Below are 22,808 nucleotides of genomic sequence, written 5' to 3'. Positions count from 1 at the left end.
CTCGCTTTGCCACGTACGAATTACATATATTTGGGTGGGATCTCAGCCTGGCTTTGCCTCAGTTTCCTTCTCTATCAACCCCCCGGGGTCACTTGGAAAATAAGTAAAATAATATCCGAGGTACCATCAACGGTGCTGGCACATAAATTGTCAGATCATCATTACTATGAAGTGGTCCGAACCCTGGGAGGCTGGAAATGACACTTCCTCTCTTACAGAGCTGAAAACACCCACTCCATCCTCTTCCCCTTTGCAGTCTGCGAGCTCTAGGTAATTGTGCCTTTAATGGCACAAAAGGAAATTTAAAATAACTTGAGTTATTTTTCTCAGGAAGTTGAATCAATCAGACAGACGAGAGTTATCGAAGCCAGTGTAGTGGTAGTGGTGTGTTGAGCATCACAAAGCTCACTGCCTGCTAGGGAGGAATGAGACAGATGAGAACTGACCCCAAGTCAGTGTTGGGCTGTGCCCGATGGCAGTGGTGTTGGGTCAGGGAGGGGGGGAACGGGCTGAGGCTGCAGTGATCATGAGCAGCCTTGCCGTGGAGGTGGCTCTGAGCTGATCAAGAAGAGACTTCTTCTGGGCAGAGGAAGCTCGCAGCCTGCCACCGTTGTGCACGGCTCTCAGTGGCGGTGCTGGGCTGGTCCTTTCAGGACAGGGAGGGGTAAGATCGGAGGAGGAGGAGGAAGGGGTACCAGGTGCCTCATTTTAGCAGAGGGCAGAAGGCTGTCCCTGGAGAGATCCAACAGAAGTGACCTTCCTCTGATGGATTCCGTGTTTCCTCTCTCTTCCAGCTCAGCACCTGGTTCGGCCCTGGACCCCTACTCGCCCTGCAATAAAAACTGTGAATGCCAAACCGATTCCTTCACTCCAGTGTGTGGGGCAGATGGCATCACCTACCTGTCTGCCTGCTTTGCTGGCTGCAACAGCACGGTATTGGTGATTTTCTAACGGGATGGGATGGGACCAGGGACTCAGGCAGCCAAAGTAGCTTAAAACCTGTGGTCAGGGGCCAGTGGTGGGCAACAACATGTGTTCTATACTTTGTGTGCCTGCACTGTGACTTTTTTTCAGTCTCCTCCACGCTCCAGTGGAGCATCCTCTGTCAGCGGGATGGGAGGACTCCCAGGTCATTCGGACCTTCCTGCTAAATCAAATAGGTTTCCAAAAAGTGTCATTGAGCAACTAAAAATAAAAATGTCGGAGGAAGCTGTACATTATGGAGGCAGAGAAAAAGATTGTATTTCAGGGCACTCACAAAGTGTATCAGTGAAATAGCCTGACTCTACAGGTAATGAGCTCCCCATCAACAGAAGTGTGTAAAGAAAAGCTGGAGAACCATTTAGCACACACTTCCTCCAAGCCTGAGACTATCGACACTAATTTAACCCCTTCCTTACTCAGTTCCTTTTACCTTTTTATTCTCAACTAAATACCTTCCACCTTTTTCCACTCCCCACTAAACTTTGTTTTGTTTTGGTTTTGAGTTTTTTGGGTTTTGTTTTTCCTCCTCAGTATGAATTGTCCAGTTGGCTGTCAGCCTGCAGTTTTCCCTGTTCTCTGCTTGAAAACCTGACCCTAAGGGACTGGTCATCAAGCCATGCTGATCCCACCTTCCAGGTGTCTCTCACACCTGCCTGCCTTCTGTCTGCATCCAACACCAGGGCCCTGGTGCAAGCTCTCCTGGTGTCTTGCTTGGCACTTGTGCAGCAGTTGCCTAATTGGCCTCACAGCTCAGGACCGCCCCCTTCTGGACCATCTTCTATACTGCAGACAAAATGATTTCTGTAACACTGCGGATGACTCCTTCTGGTGCTACCCTGTCACCTGCAGGATAAGAGCTAGGCATTGACCTGGCTTTGTATGTGTCTTCAGGACACATGTGTCCTCATGCAATCTCTTCAGCTCTACTCCCTTTTGGTTTGTGGTATCCACCTTCCCCCACACAACAGGTGTCTTTTCATTCTTCCTCCATTTGGACACTCCTCCTCACCTGTCCATACCCTCAAATTCCCCTTTCTCTGTGAGGCCATCCCTTCTCTTCTTTCTCTTTGGTGTTCTTGCTTCTGTGGTTCTTAGCACCTATCTCTGCTGGAGGCTGCGCCCTCAGTTCACTGCAGTGATCTGCTAAAAGTATTTGTCATTTGCTCTGATCTGTGAGTTTCCCAAGTGAGGGCTGGCATCCAGAAGTTGTCCAGAAATGTCTAGGAATGTCTAGGTGAAGTGAAAGACAAGAAGAGGGCTGAGTGGCTGCTTTAAAGGAATTTAGAGTTGTAATTACTTATTTCTCCTCATATTCTGTGTCTTTTGGGAGCAGCAATTTCTCTGAAAGAAGAAAAATCGATCACTTATTTTCATCTCCAAAGATTTCATTTTTCTTTGCTTTTAACATTTAGATTCCTGGCCATTTATTAACATTTTTCCATAGAGAAAATAAATCACCTTGAGTGGGGAGGGGGGGAGAGAGAATCTGATTTTTTTTTTCAATTAGATGATAAAGCAATTTCTTTATGTGAATGGAAATGAATTTTAAAAAAGAGATGAGGCCTTGCAAATGGTTAAAATAAAAATATAAGCTATTTGTTTTCATGACAGCCACTTTATTAACATTTTAATATCCAAAAAGTTCTATAAATCATGTTTGATTATTGTCCTGTTTTAAGAAGTAAATGGACTCTATAAACTGGTGTTCTGAGACCAAACAAGTCTCTATTCCAGAGCCTTCTCTGACCCCCCCCAAAAAAATGTCTTAAAAGTTGCATTTCCCTTGGTCTTTCATGTGCAAGAGTCTTATTGAATAAGAGCCTAACCAGGCCCATTACTGCTTCCAGCTGCTGAAACAGCAAGCTGTGGAATGCAATTATTGGATAGTGAGCTTCTCTGCTTCCCTCTGGACATATCCTTTCTCCTCCAGACACCTGCCTTTTCTTCACATTACTGAGGCCTCATGTTGTCTGCAAAGCAGAGAGGTTCTCCTCCTGTGATTACAAGTCAGAGATGGAGACAGACCTGGGCCCACGGCTGGTGGGGGTAACATTTCTCCCTGCCCTGGCGTCCAGCAGGTGAATGTGAAGGATTTGGGAACTCAGAGCCGTATGTATTGTGCAAAGGGGCCCTTGTGACAATCTAGCCTTAAGAGCAGCTGTAATCCTAAAGCTTTAAGGAACAGCAAACTTTTTCAACAGCCCTTTTGGGCCAGGCAACAGGCCTTCCACACGTCACTCACAGCCCGTGACAGCTTGGCCTAGAATCAAAGAAATCTCAGGCCACCGTCCAAAAATGAGCAGAAAGCAGTTTCAGTCTTTTATATCTCTGCTGCAGGATCTTGAGAAAATGCCACATGGTGGGATATATTCCTGGTGCATTCTCTCCCTCCTTCGTTCCTACTCTCCTTCTTGTCTCCGTGCTCCCACAAAACCTTTTCCAGGAACCAAAGGCTTCTTCGTCCATCTTCCCTCTTTCCCTTCTTATACTTCCCCTCACTGGCTGCTGGAGTCCTCAGGCTCTCCAGGCATGAATGAAGCCACTCCTCCACCGGCCCACCCAGCTCTGTGCTGCTTCTCTTGCTGATCCTTACAGCAACCTGAGGAAGGAGGTGTGATTTTTATGCCCCGATTACAGACTAGTCACATGCCCCAGGCCATGCAGAACCTGGACATGATTCTGGACATATGTCCAGAATCAGGCCATGCAGAACCTGGTGGCACTGGAATTCACATGGAGGTCTGTCTGTCTGTCTGACACCAACCTCAGTGTCTTCCTCTGACCCTGCGACTTACCTCTTTGCAATTCTCACCTTTTCTTTCCTTGAAAAAACCTCTTCGTTGTACTCCATGTAGTCAGGACCCTCTGCCTTCACAGACTGGCCCTGCTGCCTCTCCAGCCTCAACCTCCCCACTCCTCCCACCTGTTGACGAATGACTTGCTGTGTTGAAATTCCTGGGGTTTTGCAACATACCCAGCTGTCCATTATCTCTGGGCGTTTGCACGTGCTGCTGTTTTTAGCAGGAGAGTCCTCAGTCAAGTCCTTCAGATGCATAATAATTCTTTACCTGCAGCTAAGAAGCCTCCTCCCAGGGTATCACTTCTTCTAGGGCTGCATTAGTGCCCTGCCCTACAGAGTCCTCCAGCACCTGCTCTGTCTGGCAGTCTGTCCCTTCTACCTCTACTCCCATTCAAACAGCTTGTTTACTCCTGCATCTGCCTCCTTAGGCTCCAGTGTCCAGGAATGGGGTTATCCTGTGAACCCTTGCATTTCCAGTGTCCAGTGTCATGGCTCTGGATAAAGGCCCCAGGTGTCCTGAGCACCTGGCTGGAAGCCCCTGTGCTGACCCCAGAGAGCCACGGGTAAGAATATCATTCCCTTGAATAGCAATTGGCAGGTAGGTTAGTTGACTGGTGGAGATTTCAGTACTAAAGCTCCAGTCCCTGTTCATCTCTCACCCATTCACAGCTTCTATCAGAACCTGTGAAAATTGCCCCTGACTTGATTAAATGTGAGTTGCCCATCAAATAATTCTGGTTACAGGGAAATCTGGTTAGTGTGAGTGGTTTCCTGCTATTAGACTTGCCTTGCTGCTCTGGTTTGGGTTTTGTTTTGTTTTGTTTTTCCCTATTTCCCATCTCTTTGAGTGATAGCAATGAAAGTTTCCAGGATTGCGTTTAATATACAATTTCTAATTCTCCTCATTGCATATGACCAAGGAGGGGTGACAAAAAAGATCCAAATTAATTTTGTAAGCTTCCTTTGGCATGAGTATGTTGTCCAGATTGTTTCTGTACCTTTCACTCTCAGAAGTAATTATTCCAATGGAAAGCATGTTGGTATGCTGCTGACTGCTGGAAGTTGTAGCCTTTTGATGTACTGAATAATTGAGTAAAAAGATAAAAGAAAAGAAAGGCTTGTATCAGCTACCAATAGAACGTTGAAAGTCAATCTAAATCCAGCACCAAAGTTTGTAGGGGACTAATCATGGGCCACTAATCTATCTCCCCACACAGGCAGCCAGATGTGTGTCGAGCACCTGTTAGAGCAGAGCTCTGAGTTGGTTCTGCGGAGGGCTGGGGGGCCTATGATAGATGTATGCAGGAAGTTTGTTGTTTACTCTCCTGGATCTAATGCAGGCAGTGTTAGAATTGCTTGAGAACCTTTAAAATATGAGCCTCATCCTTAGATACTCTGATTTCTTTGTTATGGAGTACGATCCTGGTATCAATAACTTTTTAAAGCCCACTTCTCCCCCGCAAGTGTGTTTGTGTGTAGCAGAGGTTGAGAACCACTGATCCCCTCCAGAGTGTCTCCACCTCAGCACTGCTGATATTTGAAGGCTATGTCTTTGTGGTGGGGACTGTAGGATATTCAGCAATATCCCTAGGCTCTACTCACTAGTAGATGCCAATAGTTACCCCTGCTCATTTGCAAAACCAGCAGTGCCTCCAGATGTTTCCATAGGCTCTGCTTGGGTTCTGCAGAATCCCCCAGGGTCGAGAACCTCTGCTCTAGGAGGAGGGATAGGTTCCTAAAATTGTACCTTTCTAGAAATGGTCTGAGCTGACACTGAGCACTGAGCCTTCAGTGTCCTTTCCTTTCCACCTTTATGTGTCCAAGCACTGAAGAAACCATGCTAGAGACTGGAGAGGCCACATCAGCATATTACAGAAGAAACTAACTGCTTGTTACCCCCTCTGCCCTTCACGTGTGCTTACTGTGGCCTGAACCAAGGTTTAAACAGTCTGTGCATTTCATACACAAATCTGGATTCCTGGCCTCTCTATAAAACTCGGATAAGAACTGACCTGATCCTGGCACTCCCCTAGGGCAGCAGTTGGCTGGAGCTGAGAGATGGTCAAACCTACAGACAAGACATTTGATCTTCTGTAGGCACAGTCCCCACACCTGGCCATCCCTTAGACCTGGGCCAGTTTTCTTATCTGTTTCCTATCTTGCCCTCAAAGGCTTGGAGTTTGCAAGCTCTCTTATAGAGCCAGAACGGATTAAAAAGTCTACACTCATTCAAGGCAATGGTTGGTCAGAAGACATAAATATTCTGAAATCAAGCCCAATTAGGGCACTATAACCCCGAACATCTAATATATCTCAGGCCCTAGACTAGGCATTAGAGATAGAGGGCTGGAAAGGTAGGAGCTCATGTTTACTATGAGATGAGATGTAACGTATTAATAGAATTGTGTACAAAAGGAACACCCACAAGCGACAGCTAGCCTATTAAGCAGAAAGAGCATATTATAAAACGATATACAGATTATGATCCCTTTTAGTAAAAAAAAAAAAAAAGGAAAAATCTAAATATTTGTATATCTCTACATGGAAAGATCTATACCAGAGATATATAGCCAGCTGTTCACAGAACATTACCTCTGGCTAGGGATTGAAAAATTAATTTTTATGTGTTTCTCTCAAATTTTCTACATATTACTAAATTGTCCAAAGTGAACATGGATTGCTTTTTCAATGAGGAGAAAACTTTTTTATCAAAAAGAAATAAACCGGGGCTCCCTGGGTGGCTCGGCGGTTTCGCGCCTGCCTTTGGCCCAGGGCGCGATCCTGGAGTCCCGGGATCGAGTCCCGCGTTGGGCTCCCGGTATGGTGCCTGCTTCTCCCTCTGCCTGTGTCTCTGCCTCTCTCTCTCTCTCTGTCTATCATAAATAAATAAAAATAAATCTTAAAAAAAAAAAGAAAGAAAAAGAAAGAAACCCGCCATTGAAGGATAGATGGTTACATTCTAAGAGAAAGAAGCAGGCACATGGAGAGATCAGTGAACCATGAGGGATTCGGGAATTAATTCAGGGCAGGTGCGGCTGGAAGGGAAGTGTGTGGGTGTCTTCCCCCAGAGAAGGAGGAGCAGTGGGGAGGGGGCCTTCTCGTGAAGGATGGGTGTGTATGTGGTGGCAGAGAGACACGGAAGGACAATCCGGTGTGGACTGTGTGTGCATTGAGGCTTGGACTTTGTGCTCTGAGGACAGGTTCCAAATGGAAGAGGGAGAAGCATAGGGGTCTGATACTCATCACCCTGCATCAGCTACATCCTTCCTCATCTGCGTTGTGCCCACACCTCCTACCTGAGGCGGCTGGAGCAAAGCACTGGTCCTTGCTACTCCCCAAAGACCAGCCCTTTCCTCCCCCTCTGCAGGAGATAATTAAAGCTCTGCCTGGATGTGGTCTGGCTCCTGCATTACAGGTTATGGGAGCGAAAGGTGGATGGAGGTCTTGCTTTCATCCCAGAATGTTTCTCCCTGGCTGTTACCCTTCAGCCCGCGACCCTGAAAGGGAACATGAGAGTGTGTTTCCTCTTGCAGGTTTTCAATATCCCCTTTGCCTTGAGGCACGTGAGCTCTGAGGTCTTTACCTAAAAATACCAGCTTGGGTTGGGCTGATACAGTGAAGAGATTCTGAGCTACAAAAGGACAGTAATGAATGACGGGAGAGCGTCGGAGGAACTTTCCTGAATAATGAGAGAATCTGTAGGTGTCTAGGATGCATAGGAGCACGTTGCCACTAGAAGGAGGAGGTCCCAATCTGTCATCCCCTTATTAGGATGTCACGCATAAAGGGTCAGGGGTCTCACAGGCAGCAAACTACAGGTCTAGGGCCCGGCTTCTAATGGAAATTGTCATTTCTGCCTAGTAACAGTATTCAGTATTTCTGAATATATTAGAGAAAGAAAAGCAGAAAAGAATATTCCAGAATGTCTGCCTTTCCGTACTGCAGGCTCTCCACGCACATAACCTCATTGACCCCCATGCCATCCACTTGGAAAAGTCCTCTTTCAACCTAGGAATCAGTTTTATTTGTATGACTCATAGAAATTGAGACACCAGTATTACATGTGGGGGGAAGAAGACCTAAACACGAACAAGTTCATTTGCCAGTATTTTTGAAACCTTGCTGAAAAGTATTTTTTTCCCTTGTAATAGGAGCTGTCAAAATAGCATGCTTACAATTTCCTTTGTCAATAGAAAATTAATCCAAGATTGTAAAGAGTAATTTTTCTATTTTCGTGGTCTCCAGATTTATTATAATTATTTATCCCCATCATTATATGTGAATAGAAACATTTCTCAGTCTAAATTAATGACTGAATGTAGAATAGGAGTACGATTTCCAGTGGCTACGCTACTCTTCATTGATTTCTTCTTTATTTTGTAATTTCTGCAGTTCTTCATTTTTTTAAATAGATGAAATATTTGTGTTGTTCAGAAATCAAACAGTATAAAAAAAAAAGTGGGAACTCTCCCCCTGCGTTTTCTTTTCACCTACTGTTCCACCCACCACTCCGCCAAGTAGAGTAATTACTGTTTTTAAGTTTCTTGTATATTCCGACTGGAGTTTAATGCATCTGCAAGGTCTTTCTTATTCTGTGCTTTGTTCATGTGGCTTTCATTGTTAGTAATTTATGTTGTTCTTTTCCTATCAATATAAATGTCAGGAACATGCTCCTACCTTTTTTATAGCTACGTAATCTTCCGTTGTGTGGATCTGTTGGAGCCCATGTAACCAGTCTGTATCATGGGCATTCAGATTGCTGCAAAACTTTGGGTCTTGCAAGCAGCATTGTGGCTCTTGTACTTATGTCATGTTGTGCCCAGGCAAGTCTGTCTATAGGATGGGTTCTTGTTAGAATTTACCAGTCAGTCCTGCTCTGTCCTCTGGGTCAGCACTGGTCCCAAAACCTCGCCAGGCCAGCTCCTCTGTGAGAACAGTGGTTATCTGATTATCAACATGATAAATCAGGATGAACTTACTTCCAGTAAAGCCAGACCCTGTCCCTCTTCCCCCACCCTGACCCCCTTCTTCTATGTCAATATGTGACCCCAGACAGAGAATCCAGCTCTCATGGAGGCAGCAGAGACCTCATTCCCTCCCACAGAATGGTGAACTTGGAAGACATCCCTTTGAAACAGGGATGAAAACTTGGGCATTTGCCAGATCAGGAATGGTAAAACCAATCTCCTGGAGCCCAGTGTACTTTCTTAATAGTTAAATGTATTGGGGACTGCCAAAGAGAGCAGCATTGGGTGTACCACTTCATTCAGGCCATGACCATCTACAGGCAGTTTCTGAGACCCATCTGCTTTTTTTGGATTGGCCAGATGGTACTGTTGTATACCAACAGGGTGAGAATTAGGATCCCAGCCTCTGTCATCTCTTCAGTAAAGTGAATTGTTCTTGCACACCCAGGTTAGCTCTGTATTTCTAAGCTTCTTGCTGCTTGGAGCTTTTGCAAGTTTAGGAGTTCCCATGCAGCTGCCCGGGTAGTATCAGCAGAAGGGCTGTCCCTCCACTTCCTTTTTATTTAGGGTGATAGTCTGTGAAACCCCATAGGTGGAAAGTCATCTTTTGCAATTTTGGGAAAGATAAAACTGTGTGGTCCTCATCCGTGGTTCTTCCCACATATATGAATGTGGGTGGAAGTTTCTTCCCAAACAGCTGCCTTTGCTGCCAGAGTCCCCACACCTCCTTTAGCATGACATCCAGGTCCATTTCTTGTGTCACCTGAGCCCAAATGAAGGATGTTCCCCATCTCTTGTCATATGACCACAGGCTTAGCATGTTCCCTTAGATTCCCTCTTGGAAGGATCGTAGGAAAGTCCCAGCTGCCTCCCAGACTGTGTGACTACCCAGCGGTTCCTGGTTTCGTGTCAGACTGGGTCACCTGCCCAGAAAGGAGACCGCATCCAGGCCCCTGCTCAGACCCTCTGGCTTATCTCCTCCCTAGCCTCTTCCATAGCTCTTCTCAAATAAATTAAATCTGAATAAATAAATACAGGTTTGCCTAGAACCTCTGGGAGAGACCCCCCACCCCATTTCCAGCTTCTCCTCTTGGCACCAGCAAGCTGACATCTTACTGCTTGCATTTTTCACTTCTGCTTTTCTGGCATTAATAATGACCCTACAAATGCCTCATTTCTGCCCAGAGCCCTGAAGCTGCTCTGCTTTTTGTCCCTTCCCTCTCCTTGGCTTTGTGGGCTGTCACCTCCTTCCCTTTGTCTTGGCTGCAGACAGATCCCATGGTGGCTCAACTCTGCTGTCCACTCACTGCATTCCCAGGACATTGGCTTCATGGTCACATTCCCTGTCTCTCCCCCAGACCAGACAGGGCTGTGTAGTCACTGTGTCAGACAGTCTAAGAGAAAGATATCTCATTTTAATCCATTCTATGGGGCCAGGAGCAGAGACCTAATCTGGAGTAGGTTCATTTCAGAAGGAGTTTTCTACTTCTCAGAACAGAGAGGAGCCAGGTACTTTCCTTTTATGGTAAATATCATGCATTTGAGCCCTAGTCTAGGTATTGGGCAAAGATCTAAGACTGAGCATAGGTCCCAACCACAGGTTACTTTTTAAACTAAATAAAGCTTAGCAATCACATGGTTCATTCATAGGGTCCTGGCCTGATCACTCAGTTCCAGTACTCACATCACATTCCTAAGAGGCTGTGTAAGTCAGAGCTCAGTTCCTAGGATGCTTGATGAAGCAAGACCATAGCCATCCCTGAGAGGCCTGTTTCTCATTTATATCTGTGGTTCTTAGCCCCACAGACCTGGATCTCTCTTTTCTTATAGCTTACTACAGGAATCCGAGACAAGGATTTGAGGGTTTAGAAGGATTTAGGAGATGATGAAATGAATAGGACTTGAGAGCTATTTATTTATTCGATGAATAGCTGTTGACTCCCTGTCATCAGCCAAGCCCTCTCCTCTAGAGCTGAGGATAAATTAGCAAAACCACAGTGATGTCTGGCCTCACTTGCCTCACACTCATGAGGACGATGGCTCAGACATGGGAGTCAGGGGCGGGGTCCGGAATTATCAGAAAGTTTCCAGAAAGTTAATAAGATGCCACTTCTCAGGCAAGAGATGCAGAGGGAAAGGGGGGTGGGGAGGGGGAACGTGCATCCGTCAGGAAAACAGCACCCACAGTTATGTTAGAAATAAAGAGTTTAGTGTGGGAGTTAGAGTTAATGTGAACACAGAGGAGTTGGAGAATTAAAATCTGGGAGGAGTGAGATGAAGGCATGGAGGATGGTTACTCCATCCCCAGAAGCACTGGCACTGGTGGGAATGTGGGGGTTTGTGGGAAAAGCCTAAGACAGTACTGACCAGGGTACTGACTAGGTCAGTGGGCATATAGCCACATCAGTAGAGGTGGCTACAGGGCCTCTGTTGTCAGCAGGGCAGGTGGAAATGAGGGGGGGGGGGCGTGTACACACGGATGCTAGGGCCAGCTGGCACCTTCTGTGCACCTCCACGGGTATCATCCCTGTATCTGGCCTTCTGACGGTAGTAGCCTCTACTTCACTTCTGCCTTCTAAATCTCATCCGTGCCGCCCCCCACCCCCACCCTGCCCTCCCTGAGAACAGCTCTCAGCCCTGCAGAGAAGGGAATTCTAGGGAAGTAGTTCCCAGCATAGACAGGGAATAGTGCCAAGCTGACAGTGCAGAATCCAGGTCGGGTCATTTGTTCCTGGGTTCAGCATGGAGATGGCAACATGCTCAGAGCCTTGGGGCAGGATGAATGATGTGGGTCTGGGGGGATTATGGCCTGTGGAAGCCACAGAGGGGAGTGGTTCATGGGCATGTGTCCCAAGGGCTCTAGTAAGAGAAAAGTGGGTGATGGAGTCGGGATATGGAGGTCCCCGGAGCGCTTAGCACCATCTGGATCCTGCATGTGAGGACAGGAGCCAACTGGAATGAGTGGGAGCTTGGTGGATGAGATGGAGGTGGCGAGTGTAGACAGCAAAGTTTGGCTGTGAAGTTGAGTTCTGAAGAGAGGGGGTAACACTTTTCCTCCCCTGAGTAGAGAGAAGGTGACATTTTAAGTTCTAGGTGGGGAGAAGTCCTGCCTCCTGCTAAACACGGGGGAAGATTCATTCACATATGCATTCTAAAATCATCTGCTAAACTTCACCTGCTGTATCTGAGTGCCCTGAAATGCTCAGGAGAGTATGCCTAAGACTTGGTCCTCATGCCGGGAGCCACGAGGTCTCCAGCAGTGGGGTGTGGGGGGTGGAGTGTGTCCACATGGCAGGGGTGGGGGTGCTGGGCTCCTGAGGGCCCGCAGAAGGACCTGGCTCAGGGCCAGTGGGGATTCTGGCTCAGTGAAGGGAAGCCTCAAAGAGGGAGAGGGTTTTACAGAAGTTTTAGGAAGCACCCAGGCAGTAATGTATGGGGAAGGGCAGAGGGACACGGTCTCGGCACCTCTGGGGAATTACAGTATAGGTCACAAGGTGCTATAACCAGTCCATTTAAACAGAGGCACCTGCTCTGGACACAAAGCTAAGGAAGTCCAGCCCCATACCATGTCTGCCCACACCTCTCACCTCTGCCCTGTGGATAAAGGCCCCTGTGCAGGGCACAGCCACACCGGGTGACTCTGAGGGGGTAGGAAGGTACCTAAGGGCTTTAGGACACCCCTGAAAGCATCCCATACGGTTTGCTGGGCTGAGAAAAACCCCTACCTATGCCCTGTTCTGTGGGAAGAGAAAAGAAGGGACAGGAGGATGGAGAGGAATGAGGACAAGCAGAAGAATGTGGAAGCCAAAGGGGATTTGTTTGACCCTCAGGAGGATTTTCCTTGGCATGTGCTCTGAAAGCCGAGCAGTCTCGAGAAGAAAAGCAATGAATCATTTATGATTGTATTCATTAAAGGCCTCTGCACTATTATTATCGAACCTTAATTGGCTTGGCGCTCGCTTGGCACTGCCTCTCCCAGCCGCTGCTCCTCCCTTTACCATCAGAAATTTCTCTGATGATGAAGGGAGGATTGGACCGCGCCCGGGAGCAGGGGCAGCTGGGCAAGAATCCACCCACAAGATCAAATGGAACGCAGTCCCTTTCTTTCCCCCCTCCTTGGATCAAGTATTAATAAATGTGTCTGGTTTGGGCTTTAGCTCGCTGCCTGTGTGCGATGTGCTGCAAGCTCCTGGCATCTCTTAGCCCTCTTTGCTTACCCTGCCACATGAGAATGGTCCCATTAAGCTGCCCCCTCCAGTGGCCCACAAGAGCAGCAACTACATGCATGACAATGCAGGTCCTTTGTTCCAAGTGCCACACTGGGCACTGAACCAGCAACAATATGCAGGTTACCTGATTTACTTCTTTTAATACACTTCATTGTAATTATCACTGCATAAAAGAGAGGACAAATTGGCAAGTAATTATAACATTAATTTGGCAATGTTTTATCATACTATGGAGGCACAGCTTCCTCTCTAATTGTATTGGGTGGGGGGGACACATTTGTCTAGGGTACAGCTTATTGAGGGATTCTGGAACGTGGAAATGAAATACACAGGAGATGGGGCTGAGGCTCTCCTCCCTGTAAATATTCCTGTATTTGCATGTGTTTTGCAACTTCCTTAAAAAGCTAACTCGTTTATTCAGACCTAATTAATGGAATGCCACAGAATGCATAATTAGGCTGTGACAGCTCCAGCTGATGGATGGCTTTGGGTTTGGAAACCGGAGATGCCCCCGGTTAAAACGGTTGAACACTTGCATTTCAGAATCTCACCGGCTGTGCGTGCCTCACGACCGTCCCACCCGAGAACACGACTGTGGTTCCTGGAAAATGCCCCAGTCCTGGGTGCCAAGAGGCCTTCCTCACCTTCCTGTGTGTGATGTGTGTCTGCAGTATGATTGGGGCGATGGCGCAGACACCCTCGGTCATCATCCTTATCAGGTGAGCTCAGACCAGGGACTAGCGAGCCAGGCTTGCCTCTTGCCCTTCCTCTGCCCACTTCATGCACATCTGCCGCCTTGGGAGGCCAGAACTTCAGGTCCCGCGTGAGTCTTTCGAACCAGGTTCCCCAGGCTGATGGGAATTAGTTACATTTGACAGGGCTCTCACACAAGACCAGAAAGCGTGGCCCAAGGGAGATGATACACTTTCAGATCCTCCCAAGAGTGGACTGTGTGGGGGATTTTTGAAAGGAACTCTGATCCTGCATTGATTTTTATGGAAAGCAGCATTGTTGGAATAAAACGTAAGTGGCATTGGACTAGGTAGGTCCCCAAGTTCAGCCCCTGTCCAGCCACTGATCAGCCACATTTTCCCCTCAGATTTGTTTCTGAATTGGGACCTGGGAGTGATGACATCATTGGTCCTGCTGGCCTCTTGCAGTGATCTGGGTCCCACTGAGGCCATGTGTATGCCACTGGTGATTACTCCTATACAAATAGATGGTTAGAGAAAGCACCCATAGGCTGTGGTTCCCTGTCTCTCGGGACCTGTTCTGAGGGCAGGTGAGGTGCCTCAGAGATGAACTATGGGGTCATATTCTAAATACTTGTACATTTGTGAAGTTACCTAGATTTGTGTGAAGAACCTAAAAGTGGAACCCTCTGTAACCCAGTGTCTGTGTTAAACTAGAGGAAGTAACACCAAACACAGACCCACTTTACTAGGATGTTGCTGGTTCACTCCAAGGAGCTAGAAATACAAAGGGGAGTGCAATGCTTGAATGTGACCTGTGCCAGTACACGTCCCCACCTGCTTTATCCAAGCTCCTCTCTCCTTCTCCCCATGCCTACCGCATTTCCTGATCTCTGTTATGAATTCCTGAGGAGGCGTATTTCTACAAAGTGCGTTTATTCTCAAGGAGGTCATTAGTAAAACCTTGTTAATGTGCAGAAGCATTAAGGCAACAATAACACAGTGCCATTTTATACTTACTAAACTTGAGAAATCAGTGTTAAATATTCACCCCCAGTGCTCGCAAGGCTGTAGCAAAACTGGTCAGATTGCATACTGCTGGTGGCATTGAAAAGCCTATTGCTCCTTTCAAAGAAGCAATATAGCATTGTGAATCAAGAGTCATAAAAATGTTCAGATTTTTTTATGAGGCAACCCTATGTCTCACCACTTAGGAAAATACTTCTCTACCCAAAAAGGAGCTCAGTGCAGACAGATTTTTATTACAATGTTAACTGTGTAATAGCAGAAAAACCTGAATTGGAATAATGAATTAAATTATAGTACTGTACCATAGCTCAATGGGATAATGAAAATTCATAAGAATGAAAAGTATTTATGGGTTGAACTATTACACTTAAATTACCTACGGAGGTTGATTATGTATAATATGCATACGGACAAAACCCTCAGATCCTAGGTATGGGTTTCGGGTGGCTGTGTTATGGGTAACTTATGTTTCATTATTAGAAATTTCCATGAAGTTATATTTGTTGGTCACAAACAAAAGGTACCACGAAGGTACAGGAAAAATGACCTTCGTGACCATTAGCAGTGACTAGTCTACTTTCTTCTCTCCCCATGACTTTTATACAAAAAGCCAGCTCACTGCTGGAGACTGGCAAATACAGAAAGCTGAGATCTTATTCACTTCCAAGTCTCAGCTTGATAAACAGCTCTTGGAGATTTTCAGGAAACATTTGATTCCTTTGACTAGATTAGCAGCCACTGGCCTCTGTGATCTAGGCTGGACCTCGGCTACCCCATAAGCCCCTGCTCTGCTAGGGCCTGTTGGAGGCATAGGCTCGCATGTTGTGCCCATCAAGATGATCGGGGTAGCACCTTATTCTGTCACTATTCTAGTCCACTTTGCCATCATAGATGTTCCAGGCAGGCACGAGGGCACAGTCTAAGCCACAGCCCTTGCCCCATCCCAGAGTGATGGCCCCACTCTAACGCACACAACAGCAGTACTCAGATCATCCACAGGCGAAGATAAAAGGTAACCTCTGCTGCGCCCCGCTTTGGACCCAGCACTGGGCTCCTGTTTTAATTATGTGTTTACATCCTTATTAGCATTCCACTTTTACAGATAGGGAGGTGGAGGCTCTGAGGGGGGTTAAGCAGTATTCTCAAGGTCATCAGCTCATAAATTATAGATTTCAGACCCCATCTCTGGCCTTGCCAGGAACTTTCAGTAACATTCAGACTGGAACCTTCCATTTCTCCATAACTAGATCTGAGAACGAAGACTCCCCCCATGGGAACCAGCTCCCCAAGAGAACATGAAGGGGGATCTTAGCACCTTGCTCATTTGATTCCTAGTGACATGAGAACTGAAAGGAAATCAAATTTCGAGTGATAAATCTTCTAGCTCATTATGCCAGCACGTTTTCTGGAAAAGGAGAATTTGTCTTTATTTACGTGTCTTTCAAGTCAATACTGTCAAGTGAATGTACAAAAGCCGGAGCCATGTAGCTGATGATAGCTCCGAAGAACTTGGATTTTCTAACACGGCACATTCTAAAGAGAACTAGCTGTATTTCTATCCAGAAACACTGATTTCATCATTGACGTTTTTCAGGCATCTGGCTTGATCAACCAGACAGTGGTTTGCCCATTGAGAAGAAATGGGCATTCCCTAAGAATAACACATTTTTACTTTTCACTGATAATCTTAGAAATAGGGCAAAGATTGTAAAAACTACATCCATGTTCCTTTTGGTTTGATGGTGTCCTTTGGCCCAGCCTACCAAGAAGCTAAAGACATGCCCACCTGAGCCTCAAACAGGTGGTAGGTCATTGGATGGATGGCATTGGATGGTGAGATTAATGACCTCTGGGGTCATGTAAAATATAATTTTAGCTACTAAGTCAAGAGGCGGGTTATGTATCCTAGGTTCTAGATATCCTAGTAGACTTAGATATCCTACTGATAACTTTGTTTCTAACATTTATTTTCTACAGTATTGATGGCCTAGGTCTTCCCTATGTTGCATGGGTCCTTCTGGTCTTTCAAGCCATATTGAAATGCTCCTGATGTTTCCAAAGGCTTGGCCACACTGGAAAGGAGCTAGGCCTAGCCAAGTCCTTCCAAGGCTCATAGTTATGTGTTTACCTCCCCATCTCCCCTAGGGACTCATGATGGGAATGGCACAAGGGGAAGTTTCTCTGCCAGCAATGTCCGGGATGATCTGAGCGTGTGTGCATGTAGTTGGTCAAATACATCTCCCTTCACATTCCCTCACCACTCCACCAGAGATGAGGCCAGACTGGGTCCTGAGTGGGAGACATGTGCCCACCCATCTACCCATTTATATATTACTCAACACATTGTCGTGGCACTCATGATGAACAAGATACAAATCATCCCTGGATTCAAGGAGAAAGAGACAAACATTAAATTAACACCAATTATAAGAGTAAGAGACATTTCAAAAGAGATGTGATCAGCTGTGAGGCCCATCTATTTGGAATTGGTCATTCCCAAACCTCCTGTACTGTCAGACTTATCCCAGAAAAAGTTATAGTCGGAGAGTATTCTAGAAAATGTGCAAGACAATCATTCAAATGGATTGTTCTAGATAAACCAAAGCTAGGGTGATTGAGTCAGTTCAAAACAAAGAACTATGACCATCTGAAGGTACTCTTCCCATTAAAAAGGCACTAAAACTGGTTATAGATGAATGGATTATTTTGCAAGTTGTTCCATCAGGGGTGTCAAACCATGCTCATCTGGTTGACTTCACAAAATAACCTGAGAACAACAAGATTGTTGGTGAGTCTGGCTGTTGGTGAAGCATGAGAGAAATTATCTTCCCAGTTGATACTTCCCCAGTACATATATCCTACCAACTTAAGATGGTTTCCTATCTTGGCAACAGCAAAATGTCTTTAAATAAAGACTTTAGGGATCACATTTGCATGTGTTCCTTCTAATGACATGTGTTATTAAAGAACACTGTTAAGTTCCCAAACTTACATTGTCACTGCACTTATTTTTCAGACTTTAGGCAGACAAAGCCAAAAAAAAAAAAGCCATTAGTTTTAAAGAATGGCTCTGATGGACAGCAGTGGATGACTCGGGTCTGTTAATTAAAGTGGAGCGATAATCTTTTCCTTTCTTTCTTCATCTCTCTGCACGTAGGACAGTCAGCCCTGAACTCAAGTCTTATGCCCTGGGAGTCTTGTTCCTCCTCCTTCGTTTGTTGGGTATGTATGCTCTCTTTATTCCCTCCATAATGAATTGGATGCTTTTGACCAGGTGAGTCAATACCTGCGAATTTGTCCCAATTTTTGAGCTTGCCTTTTTTTTCCCCAATGAAATTTAATAATTATCAGCAAAGAGAATCTTTAAACCTGTAAATTTTGCTCTGAATTTAGACCTATCCATTCTCTGCATACCACAAAGTTTTCATTTATATAAACTCTGTTTTTGTGTGACACTGAATTCTCAACGGCATAAGAAGGAGAAAGTGATGGCCCCAATGGGAAAAGCATTTGATGGTGTAATGTGGCTCCCTCATTAAGCAAACCCTGGGCAGCTCATGAAATGCTTCATTTATGGGGCTGCCAGCTGGGACAAAGGCATTCTTACAGTGCCTCACAAATGGAAACTTTGTACCCTTTAAATTTTTCCAAACTGATTGAGTTTATTTACCTTGGGTTTCTAGGATGGGGCAAATGTGACCTTCATGCTATACAGTGTACATTCCAAGGTTTGGTGTGGATAAAAGGAGTTAAGCCCAACACTCTCGTTTTTAAGATGAGAAAACCAAGCACAGGAATATGCCATGGTTCTCCCTGGGTTTGGGGACAGGCTGGCAGGGTCGGAGGGAATCTGGAAAGGCCGATCAGGTAACCCAGCTGCTAGGAGTGCCCTACCTTTCTCCCTCTAGACTTCTATTGCTTTATGAATATCCCTTTGTCAAGGCTAAGATCAAAACAGGGTAATTTTTTTCCCTTGAATCCTAGTGGTCTTCTTTAATGGACATTATATGGTAAATGTGCAAAGGGAGATAACCATGGTGTGTATTTTCAGAGTAAAAATTAAACCCCTCCTTCTAAGTATATCACTGTGAATGGGCACAAAGACTCAGCTGTAGAAGCGCTTATGAAAATGTTTGTAAAAAAAAAAAAATGAAAATTTGGCAACCACCCAACTGTCCAACAGCTGGGAATTAGTTACATCCATTATGATCTAGAATTCCAGTAGGATTTATGGTCCCCTCTAAAATTCTGGAAAGTATTTATAGTCTAGGAAAGGGCACATGATGTGTGTGTGTTTTGGGGGGGTATAGAAAAGTCTATTATATACTATATGTTCAAGCATTTTTAAAGTATAAACATGGAAGAATATTGGGAAGCTAAACACAGACATGGTGTGTATTGTCTTTGAGTAAAGAACTTATAAGTCATTTTTTCTAAGTGTTTTAAAATTTTGAATGACTATATATGTGCATTACTTTTATAATGAGATGAATTCCTGTATAATTGATATATAGAAAAGAATACCTCTCTTAGATCATCCATAAGGTCCTCCCTGGGGAATGGCAAATACCAGGGCACACGTACCTCCTTACTTCCCCTCTCTGCCCATAGCAAAATGTTTCCAATGGATTGCTGTGATCCTTCCTCCCATGCCCAGGACAAGGTCTCAGAGTCCTCTCAACCCTTATCAATCCATGTATGGTGGTACACATAGGGAAACGTAAATGGCATTTTTATCATATTTCGATTTTGCAGAGAACAGAAATGCTCTATGTAATGAAGATACCTAGTTAAGACAAACTCAGTTGGAATTCAAACTAAAACACGTAGGCCTTCCTGGAAGGTCTAGTGGCTTATAGAACTCCACAACCATAGAATAATAATTATGTTGATCTCTTTCCTTCTCCTCAGGAAGGTAGAGTATGCATATGCCATAATGCCTCACCCCTGCCACCATGACTTGGGTGGATGGAGGAGTGTGTAACATCAGATAGCAAGTTGGGGACCCATATTTCTGTAAAGAGCAAAATCATTTCACATACACATTCATTCAACAAACTAACCTTTATTTGAGCACCTAATGGGTTCAGAGCTCTGTGGACCATACCCAGGTAAGTGGGTACAGCCCTCCTACTAGGTGTCCTCTTATAAGCTGACCAGGAAAGGTGAGAGTCCCCCATCTGTGGAGTTGCTCTAGGGGAAATCTCTGCACCTCTAAACAAATGCTAAAGACTCAATATAGCTGGTAAAAAAAAAAAAAAATTGTTTCCCTTCAGAATAACTTGCTAGCACAAAATGAAAAAAAAAAAAAAAAAGATTTGTAAGATATTTCTGAAATGTTAATGAAAATTATGGGACATTTGAAGACAGAACATTACAGTATATAGCCTGTATAACATGACACCGTTAAGATCACTGTATGTTGCCCTGAAGCAGTTCCACTGTTTGTATGTCGCCGCAGGAATAATCAACCAGGCATTATCTAGAATAGTATTTTTCAACTTCAGTGACTAATCCCCAGCAAGAGATAAATTTTACATTATGGCCCAGTACACACATACATATGCATTAATATAGCTGAAACAAAAATTTCACACATAAAAAAATACCCTTAATATGTATGCATTCTCTTCTATTCCATGCTTTTTAAAAAGTTGGTCATGACCCACCATATTGATTTTGTTTCCCACTTACGGGTCACAAATCGCAGTCTTGAGAACTCTACCCTAGCAGGATATGATAGCTTCATCTTTTACTTAAAAGCAGCTTACCGAAGAGGTCTTTGCAATTGGCTTGATTTCATTTCCTGTAGGACCCAATAAGATTTAACCACCATACCAATGAGGAGTCAACCAAGAAATCAGATTCCATGACACGGTCGGTCTTTGTACTTGGCCCTGTATGGGTAAATGGGAATTTAGTGCAGCATCACAGTTTGGTATGACAAGATACGTGATGGTGTCAGCATGGGTGCAGTGGAGGACACACGGAAGAGACACTGGACCTGACCTTGCCATGGTTCACACTGGAGTGTGGGTCTAAAACAATGTGAGGTCTACCTTAGACATAAAGACTGAGAAAAAGTTATATAGATGAGCAAGGAGAGAATGCTTTATATGGAAAGGCATACAGAAGTTAAAGCCTGGAAGGGAGCACCATGTTTGGGGTTGCAGGGAGCCCAGTGTGACTGGAGTGTGTGAGGCAAGCAGGAGCTTTCAGAAGATGGGGCAAGAGTGGCGGCCATCAAGAACATGATCCAGAAGGGTTGCTGCCTTGTCAACAGGTTTGATCTTTATCTCTAAGGCAGATGAAGTCATTGATGGACTTTTACTAGGAAGTGACTAGATTGTTGTGCATTTGAGGAAAGCCCACCATCTGTTGTGGGGAGAATAAGAATGTAGGGATTGAAAAGTATGCCACTGGTATAATGGAGTAGCTGATGGAGTAACTGATGGCCTCGGCAGGGGAGGTATGGATGAAAGAAGAACCTTCAAGTTTTAGTCTCTGAATAGAAGTCTACACAATGGTGTATGTAAGAGGGAAGAATCCACAGTGACAGCTCCTGAAAAAGGCTGGGATCACATGATGAACGGGGACATTGCTTATTGAAAAAGGAAGACCAGGAGAAAGAGCAACTTGGGAATGGCATAGACTGGCAGTTCCAGTGGAGCTTTCGGAAGTAATAGAAATACGCTATATTTGCATCACATGTGACTATTGAGCCCTTGAAATGTGGCTTGTATAAATTTAAATTTTTACTGACTTTTACTTAGGTAGCCACACATAGGCACGGGCTGTTAATGTTGGACAGTCTCTGATGCACCACCCTCAGTGAGGCAGAGCATGAGGAAGTGGGGCAACATGAGGAGACCACTCTTCCCAGATACTTGGCTATGAAGAGTATAAGGAAAGAGAGTAGGACCCAGAAGTAAATGTGAGATTATTTTTCCTTGGTGCTTTAAACATCAGTAGAAAGGAATTAATCGAGCAGGGACTATAGTGGCAAGGATCAGTGTAGCTGAGGGAGCTTCCCCAGCAGCCCTGCAGTAGAATTTGGGGACATGGTTGGTAGTATCAATGGCAGGTGTGCTGGAAAGAGTGTGGGGCAAAGAAATTAAGGATGATGGCCAAAGTGGGGTTAAATGGTGGACCATACATGGTACCTAGGCTGGATAAGGCAGACAGGACAAAGCCCAGGGTGCAGGATGGCCAGAGAGGAAAGGAAATGAACCGCTTTGACACTGAGAAGGAATCGATGAAAGACCAGGTGAGGAACTGCCATGTCTATGAAAAAGTCCATGTCACCCAGAACAGTGGCAGAAGTTGAATGGAGGAGGACGACATTAAGCTGAGTCAGTAGATTCAGAGTAAACTAAATGGTCTACTCATAGCAGAATTCTGATGCAGTCAAATCCACCCTCCTCCATCCTTTTGCAAATGCCCTGATCGCTGCTTTTCTCTCTGGGTGTTGGCAAACCATCTGCTGGAATGTCTGATCCAGAAGCTAGCCCCTGGGGTCTACTGTATGCTGTGGATGTTACACCAAGTTAAATTAATGGAAACAGATATTCAATGAGATCCTGCTACATTCAAGGCACCGCTCAAGATGCTGCAAAGATTATAAAAATATGCAGGAGCCAGTATCCTGCCTTCGGCGGAGCTCCAATAGGAGAATGAAGCAAGGATCAGGGATATGTAGTGCTGAAAGCATCTGGACCTTGCATTTTAAGGGAAAAAAAGATTTTACTTGGCTAAGTAGTTGCCAGTGTGGAGCAAATGACAGATTTAGAGGGGAGAGTGGATACACATTGAAAATTCTGATTTAGGCACATTAGCCTGGGAACAAGGTGCATGGTGGTCCTGCAGGGCATGGTACAACTAACCAGAGCACCTAAGGGACAAGCAGCTAACCAGGGTAGAGCAGTGGATTGAAGAAGTGGGGTGTCCTTCCCATCACTCAAGGACAGATGGAAGCATATGGTGGAGGTAACATCTATTGAAACCCCCTGCAACTGACTAGATGAAAGCAAAAAAAAATCAACAGAAGCACAAGATGAAGCCAAGGAACTCAGCCCCTGGGACTGGGCATATGGAGGAGCCCTTCATA

General features: G+C 45.3%; 1 protein-coding gene across 2 annotated transcripts in view; it reads left to right on the top strand.

Annotated features, from left to right (window-relative positions):
* SLCO3A1 (solute carrier organic anion transporter family member 3A1) overlaps positions 1-22,808 on the top strand; it is a 305,050-nt gene that overhangs the window by 257,813 nt on the left and 24,429 nt on the right. For both annotated transcript variants that reach the window (XM_041751583.1, XM_041751582.1), the window contains exons 7-9: positions 795-933; positions 13,524-13,699; positions 17,859-17,923. In XM_041751583.1, coding sequence (XP_041607517.1) covers positions 795-933; positions 13,524-13,699; positions 17,859-17,923 — 380 coding nt within the window. The remainder of the gene's footprint in view (positions 1-794; positions 934-13,523; positions 13,700-17,858; positions 17,924-22,808) is intronic.

The sequence above is a fragment of the Vulpes lagopus genome, chromosome 4 (genome assembly GCF_018345385.1).
Source record: "Vulpes lagopus strain Blue_001 chromosome 4, ASM1834538v1, whole genome shotgun sequence".
NCBI lineage: Eukaryota > Metazoa > Chordata > Mammalia > Carnivora > Canidae > Vulpes > Vulpes lagopus.
The sequence above is the reverse complement of the archived record's forward strand: the minus strand, read 5'-3'. Positions and strand labels throughout refer to the sequence as shown.